This window comes from Micropterus dolomieu, linkage group LG01 (assembly GCF_021292245.1).
Source record: "Micropterus dolomieu isolate WLL.071019.BEF.003 ecotype Adirondacks linkage group LG01, ASM2129224v1, whole genome shotgun sequence".
NCBI classification, from domain to species: Eukaryota; Metazoa; Chordata; class Actinopteri; order Centrarchiformes; family Centrarchidae; genus Micropterus; species Micropterus dolomieu.
The window spans coordinates 194,654-202,728 of record NC_060150.1 but is presented as its reverse complement, the minus strand read 5'-3'; the positions used below and the strand labels follow the sequence as shown (position 1 = coordinate 202,728).

The following is an 8,075-nucleotide window of genomic DNA, read 5'->3' as shown; positions in this document are numbered from 1 at the left end:
AACTAGCAGCCAATCAGTGGAGGAGCAGCTGATCTTTTTCCAGGAGAAATGATGGAAAGGAGGATTTGAGTTGATGTGCAGATGAATGATTTGTGTTTCCTCTCCAGGTGAAAGTGGATGTGAGTTGAGCAGCATGAGTCAGTGTGAGGACAGAGAGGAGGGAGTCCCTCCCTCTAAAAGCACTCTGTGTGGGGAACATGACAGCCAGACCAAAGCTCAGAGGTGAGATGAGGATCTCTAACTGTCCAGGACTCAAATCACTCCACCATCATTATTCACTCTCAAAGCTCTGTGTGTGTTGTGTTGAAGCCCAGAGCAGCAGCAGGGACCAGACTCTGCTGGACCTGGACCTGGACGTGAGCCCAGCTGTGTGTCCTTCAAGAGTGACCGGTCAAAGCATGGCTTGATTGATTTTAGAGGAGGACAATCCTGTGCTGAAACTGGGTGAGTTTGACCTGCTTACACAGAGACGCACAGAAACACACAGAGATAATGTCACATTATTATAATTTAAGCACCAAGAATCTGTTTACTCTCACTTTCTCTTTACCCTCCATCATGTGTCCACCTCCACCTGTAACATTCTAACCATTATTCAACCACATTTATCTTGCACTATATGCCTCACACCGGCACATCAAGGGTAGAGGATTTTAAAAATTATAAATCAATTATAACCTAATGACAAAAAAACAAATCACACTTCCATTGTTAATTGTGTTCTAGTAGAGACAGATTGCAATACTTAAACATATGTTTTCTAAGATAAAAACAATACACACTGAACAAAATTATAAAAGCAACACTTTTGTTTTTGCCTCCATTCATCATGAGCTGAACTCAAAGATCTAAGACTTTCTCTATGTACACAAAAGGCCTATTTCTCTCAAATATTGTTCACTAATCTGTCAGAGTCTGTGTTAGTGAGCACTTCTCCTTTGCTGAGATAATACAACCACCTCACAGGTGTGGCATATCAAGATGCTGATCAGACAGCATGGGGACTGCACAGGTGTATCTTAGGCTGGCCAAAATAAAGGGCCTTAGGCTGGCCACAATAAAAGACCTTAGGCTGGCCACAATAAAGGGCCTTAGGCTGGCCACAATAAAGGGCCTTAGGCTGGCCACAATAAAAGGCCTTAGGCTGGCCACAATAAAAGGCCTTAGGCTGGCCACAGTAAAGAGCCATTCCAAAATGTGTCCAGAGTGGAAAGTATGAACAATGTTTGCTATTGTCCATTTTCCATTTGTCTGTGGGGTCTCCTTCATCACCTTCCTCTGGAATGTATAAACTACAGCATGTTTAGATTCAACATCTAGAGTGCCAACTAATCTAATCTAGTCAGTCAGAGAATCCCCCTTGGGACAGTGAACGTTGTATCTGCAGGTTTGAATTTACTGCAGGGATAGCAAAAGGCATAATAAATCACTGAGTACTCAAACCGGTCCCGATTCTTATACCTGCTAGAGGAAAATCGTCTTTTTTTTCGCCAAACATTCTGAGTGGATGTTTGTTCAGCATTCGTTCGCTTCCCTAGATAGCTACTCCAACTTTCTTTTAGCACATATCCATCCACATCCAGTTAGCTTGTATGAGTTGTGTGTTGCTGTCCACAGTATTAAAGGGAAGGGGGATAAAACCAGTCAAGCTGGTGAACACAGCAAACTGAAAGCTGCACAGAAAGGCAGACAGAACTGTTGATTCACAGTGGGATCAGCAGTACGACCAACACTTTAAAGTCAAGGGAAACCATCTGATTTGATGCTGTGATCAACACTTTAACTCAAAGGACTTTTACCTTGTGTCTGTCTCTGTGTGGACAGACATAATGTGAGCTAACTCTTCATGATTCCTCCACAGAGTCCACCAGGAGAGCTCAGAGGTTCCCAGTGGTCAGTCTGTCCAGCAGCATCAAACACACCTGGACTCCATATTTATGGTCTGTACATGTATAACAACTACTTTTCCATCTATTCTGTTCACAATAATCTCCACGCTGCACTTTTTAGACCAGTGGATTGTCAGTCTGTCCAACATGGATCTGATGTTTGGTTCCATGATTTGACTTTGATTGTGTCCTTCATATAATATTCTGTTCCAGCTGCTGGAGGACAACATTGTCACTTTTGTGAAGAACGAGCTGAAGAAGATCCAGAAGGGTCTGAGTTCAGATTACCCAGAATGCTTAGAGAGTCAGAGGGAGGATGAGGAGGTGTTGGACGGTGAGGAGGAAGAGCAGAGGAGGAGCAGCAGAGAGGCATTTCTGAAGATCACACTGCACTTCCTGAGGAGAATGAAGCAGGAGGAGCTGGCTGAGCGTCTGCAGAGCAGTAAGAGGATTTCTCTAAGTCATCATCATCAAAACTTTATTACAGACTCAAGGTCCAAATCTTACCCACAACAATACATAAATACATATCCACAAACACACATAACTACACATAAAAATTCCATAGTAAATCATCGTTAGAAAAATAAAAAGTGTAAAATTATTTAAAAAGAAAATCATTGTTCTACCAGGAGACAGTTACACCAGTGTTTCCACATACGGGATTGGTAGCGTGTAGTGCTTAGCCGTATGTTAGTTAAGCCCAATATTATTTCATTGTGTGACCCATTAAGCCGGCAAATGAATTCAAACATTAGGTTTCTTAAAACAGCATGAAAGGTCCTTACTCTTGTGAGTAATATTCTAATTGCAACGTTATACGTTACTTTGAATTTCAATAGACTTGACTTTCTATAATTTGACCACAAGTGCGCAGTATAGAACGGTGTGCAATATGCTTTAAACAAAGATATCTTTACACCAACGGTGCATGCCCTAAATTTACGTAAGAGAATATTGGCTTATGCATACATCATGCGACATTGCCTATAAATATCTTCATCATCTGTCATTTTATCAGTGATAAAATGACCAAGGTATTTCACCTTCTTACAGACACTAAGCTTATGATTAGCCAGTTTAAAATCAGGATAGTTGAAACATTTATTATCTTTAGTTCTGAAGATCATAACGACACTCTTAATGGCGTTATATTTGATATCATGTTCCACACCATATACCGAAGAGATTGTGAGAAGCTGCTGTAATCCAGCACTACTTGGGCTAAAAACCACAAAGTCATCTGCATACATAATATGGTTCACTATGGAGCACAGCATACCTACACCGAATGGAAGAGATGGCTTACAGTTTTTCTCGAGTGCTAAGACACATTTCTTGAAAGCTGCTCTCCTTTTCTCTAAACTGTGAACACAAAACCCAATTTTCAAGCTACATTCACAAAACCTCAGACTCTTCTTGCAAAACCAAACTTTCACCTCAAAACCGTTCAATCTGTGCTCAAAACTGAACTATGTTGTCAAATCGTGCTCCGAGTCAATCAAAATTAATAACACTACTGAATAGTCACTAAACACTACGTAGAAAAATAGAAAACACAATGCTCAGGACATGAAGCTGGAGAAAAATGTTTATTGTTCACTGTAGGCTAAATGCATGTTGCAAAACCAAAAAAACCCTGTGCATTTAGCACTTGTACAAAAAACAAAACAGAAATCTTGTGCATTTACACCTAGTACTTGTAAAAACAAACAGAAATCTTATGTGTTTGCCACTTGTGTACAGTAAGCCCATGTAAAAATAAAGTACAAAAATATACAAATAAGTATATAAATATGCATTACTCAGCCACAGCATCATGTTTCCGTACTGGGTCAGGCCACAAGACTTCATCCACATCACAGGCCACATTTTGTCTGGCCAGGCAACGGGGGAAAATACCCCTGGTATGCTGTATCCAGGCCTGGCATGCCTCCACACCTATGTCACCACAGGCAAGTCCCATGGCTTGCAGGAGATTTACCCTGGTGTAAGGTTGGCGTTCATATACCTTCCACCGCCATGAGGAGAAGAATTCCTCAATGGGGTTTAGGAAAGGGGAGTACAGTGGAAGGCAAAGATTGATAAAACCTTGGTTCATATTGAACCACTCTCTAACCTCGAGTCCTCTGTGAAAACTCACATTGTCCCAAACAACAACATAGATGGGATGCTCATCCTGCTGCCCTAACAGAGCATCTCGCATGTGATTGAGGGAAATGAGGTGAGTGTTGTAGGGCCCCAGGTTGGCATGATGGTGGACAACCCCGTGATTGCTGATGGCAGCACATAATGTGACATTGCCACCACACTGCCCAGGAACACCAACAATGGTCCGATGGTCAATCATATTATTGCCTCTCCTTCTCCTTTTGGTGAGATTAAACCCAGCTTCATCCATGTAGATGTATTCATGGGGTCTTTCCATTGCATCCAGTTGAAAAACCTTCTGTAGAAATAGATATAGTTTTGTAAGTGACACGGAAAAAGTTATTTAGGCCACTACAGTAAATCACTACTTAGAGTAATCAACATTGAATGTGTCTGGATATATGCCAAGCTGTACATACTGGAATTTTTTCTCTTTCACTCTGTCTGAGTTGCGATCAAAGGGCACTCTGTATAGCTGTTTCACGCGCAGTCTGTTGCGCTTGAGGACACGATCAACAGAGAGGCTGACACTGTTGATACCCCGAAAATTTACATGGTCCTCAATGATCTTCTGCTGAATTTCACTCAGTTTAATGGCATGGTTTTCACGGACCATATCAACAATTAGGGTCTCTTGGTGCGGGGAGAACATACCTGCCCTCCCACCCCCATGTGGCAGTCTTTCAATTCTACAAAAAGAGAACATGGAGTTACAAAAAATATACATGGAATACTAGGCCTGCAAACAGTTAGACCAACCCTCCATTACAATACTACAGTACATTGGTACAGTGATGTACTAAAACATATACAGTATTTACTTACAGTATACTGTGGAACAGTATATAGTATGTCATACAGTAATTGCTGTCAACATTTACATACTGTACTATAATGTCAAAAAAAGGTAATTACCTGTTCTCTTCTCTAAATCTTCGGATTATGGTGGACACAGTGAATCTACTGATGTTTGGTTGTACCCTTTGTCCAGCCACCCTCATGCTCATACCATGGACAAGAACATGGTCAATTACAGTAGCTCTGATTTCATCAGATATTACTGTTCTTTGTCTTCGCTGACCACCTCGACCTCCTCAACCACCTCGACCTCCTCTCTCTCTCAGATTTCTATCCATTGTAGGGCCTCACAAACCAGTGCTCTCTGAACTGGCTAACTGTATATGTTCCCCCACATCATTAGCCACAAGTGTGATCAATTTTGAGTTGTTGTGTTCAAGTGGTCACACCTGTGCTTTAATTGAGTTTGACGTTTGTCACCTGTGCTCACCATTATGCAGCACGGATGCATCACAATGAAAATGTTGGCAAGTTGTGTCTAAACGGGTGAAAAGTGCTTATGGTTTTGCCAAAAGAGTGATTGACTGAGCATTTGGTTCAGACAATAGGGTTTAGTGTTTTAGCAATTGAGAAAAACTGTAAACAGGTTGAATTAAGTTCAATACATTCTTCACTGAGTGACTTAAAATGTGGTCTTCCAAATGATTGAGAGGACGTTAAAGGGTTCTTATTTTTATGTTTATAATAGGGCTTACTGCCTTCATACAGAGCATGAACTATGTCGGCATACATGGACTATACAGTGGATATAAAAAGTCTACACACCCCTGTTAAAATGCCAGGTTCTTATGATGTAAAATAATGAGACAAAGATAAATCATGTCAGAACGTTTTCCACCTTTAATGTGACCTATAATGTCAACAATTCCATTGAAAAACAAATTGAAATCTGTGAGGGGGAAAAATGAAAAATAAACCCCTCAAATAACCTGGTTGCATAAGTGTGCACACCCTCAGACTAATACTTTGTTGAATCACCATTTGATTTTATTAAAGCAGTCAGTCTTTTTGGGTAGGAGTCTATTAGCATGGTACATCTTGAAGTGGCAATATTTGCCCATATATATTATATATTTGTTCAGTTGGATTCAGGTCTGGGCTCTGGCTGGGCCATTCCAAAACATTAATCTTCTTCTGGTGAAGCCAGGTGCTTTTGTGGATTTGGATGTGTGCTTTGGGTCGTTGTCGTGCTGAACGGTGAACTTCATCTTCAGCTTTCTAACCGACGCCTCAAGGTTTTGTGCCAAAACTGCCTGGTATTTGGAACTGTTCATAATTCCCTCCACCCTGACTAAGGCCCCGGTTCCAGCTGAAGAAAAACAGCCCCAAAGCATGATGCTGCCACCACCATGCTTCACTGTGGGTGTGCTGGTCCTTGGGTGATGTACAGTCTCGTTTTTGCGGCAAACATACCTTTTGGAATTATGGCCACAAAGTTCCACCTCGGTTTCATCAGACCATAACACATTTTCCCACATGCTTTTGGGGAACTTGATGTTTGTTTTTGCAAACTTCAGCCATGCTTGGATGTTTTTCTTTGTAAGAAAAGGCTTCCGTCTTGCCACCCTACCCCATAGCCCATTCATATGAAGAATACGGGAGATAGTTGTCACATGTACCACACAGCCAGTACTTGCTAGAAATTGCTGCAGTTCCTTTAATGTTGCTGTAGGCCTCTTGGAAGCCTCCCTGACCACTTTTCTTTCCGTCTTTTCATTAATTTTGGAGGGACGTCCAGTTCTTGGTAAAGTCACAGTTGTGCCATATTTTCTCCACTTGATGATGACTGTCTTCACTGTGTTCCATGGTATATCTAATTCTTTTGTACCCGTCTCCTGACTTATGTCTTTCAACAATGAGATCTCACTGATGCTTTGGAAGTTCTCTGCGGACCGTGGCTTTTGCTCGGAGATGCATCTGAGAAAATATCAGGAAAATCCGCCTAGAAATGCTGAACTTTATTTGTGATTAATCAGAGTCACTTTAAATGATGGCAGGTGTGTAATGACTTCTAGTTAACCTGAGTTTACCTGTGATTGGTTAATTCTGAACACAGCCCAGAGATGCTCACAAGTCTAGAGCCCAAGTCAAGTCTCAAGTCTCTCGTGGTTAGAATGAATATATATCACCTGCTGCGTTCAATCCAGGTTGCTTATAAAACTGCAGAGCTATAAGGAACACTGTTAACCTGTTTTTAACTAGCAGAGCACAACCATGTAATGTATAATGCAATTATTGATGGCTTATTAAATACTGTAAGACAAAACACTCCCCAGACTCTTAAACCCAGTGTAACGTTAACTAAATAAAAGTGTGATTTTGCATAATCAACAATAAACCTGTCTGTTTTTAACTTACAGAGCACAACCATGTAGCCTAATGTACAATGTATCTACAATTAATGACAACCTATAAACTACTGTAAGTCAACAAACCCTGCAGACTCTCAAACCAGTGTAATGTTATAACTAAATAAAACTGTAAGGTTACATGATCAACAATAAACCTGTAACCTCTTTCTAGCCAACGGCAATAATTAAGGTGATGGCAGCCAGCGGGAAGTTTGGCAAGTAAACAAATGCAAGACAGCAAAGGTGATGTTGCTATAGACTAAATGAAAAATGGTACAGATATTTATAGTGGTGTTAATGATAACAATCATAATGTTAATGATTATAATAACAATAATAACAATAGGACTAGTAACAATAGTCGTTGCAGCAGAGGGTGTCGAGCAGGAACACGGGGGCAGCAGGTGACCCGCAACCACAGATCCAGACTCCACAGCTCCAGAGCCAGAAACACCTGCAGGAAGTGACAGGAGGAGAGAGGAGAGAGACGAGAAAGCACAAGACTACCAGAAAGGGGAGAAGTTGTGTTAGTAACATGCAATAATGGGATGAGGTTGCATACAGAGGGAGAGAAAGTAGAGAAGAGAGGAGCTCAGTGCATCATGGGAAATCCCCCGGCAGTCTAGGCCTATAGCAGCATAACTAAGGGATGGTTCAGGACTCACCTGAGCCAGCCCTAACTATAAGCTTTATCAAAGAGGAAAGTCTTAAGCCAACTCTTAAATGTGGAGATGGTGTCTGCCTCCTGAACCCAAACTGGAACCTGGTTCCACAGGAGAGGAGCTTGATAGCTGAACGCTCTGGCTCCTAGTCTACTTTTGGAAAC

The 8,075-nt window shown here is 41.4% G+C and overlaps 3 protein-coding genes across 3 annotated transcripts in view; 2 read left to right on the top strand and 1 right to left on the bottom strand.

Moving 5' to 3' along the window:
* LOC123971238 (NLR family CARD domain-containing protein 3-like) overlaps positions 1 to 8,075 on the bottom strand; it is a 427,855-nt gene that overhangs the window by 273,027 nt on the left and 146,753 nt on the right. The window lies entirely within an intron of this gene.
* LOC123971220 (NACHT, LRR and PYD domains-containing protein 12-like) overlaps positions 1 to 8,075 on the top strand; it is a 524,333-nt gene that overhangs the window by 506,538 nt on the left and 9,720 nt on the right. The window lies entirely within an intron of this gene.
* LOC123972125 overlaps positions 16 to 8,075 on the top strand; it is a 10,728-nt gene continuing 2,668 nt past the window's right edge. The window contains exons 1-4 of the mRNA XM_046051389.1: positions 16 to 222; positions 310 to 444; positions 1,862 to 1,940; positions 2,103 to 2,331. Coding sequence (XP_045907345.1) covers positions 86 to 222; positions 310 to 444; positions 1,862 to 1,940; positions 2,103 to 2,331 — 580 coding nt within the window. The 5' untranslated portion in view covers positions 16 to 85. The remainder of the gene's footprint in view (positions 223 to 309; positions 445 to 1,861; positions 1,941 to 2,102; positions 2,332 to 8,075) is intronic.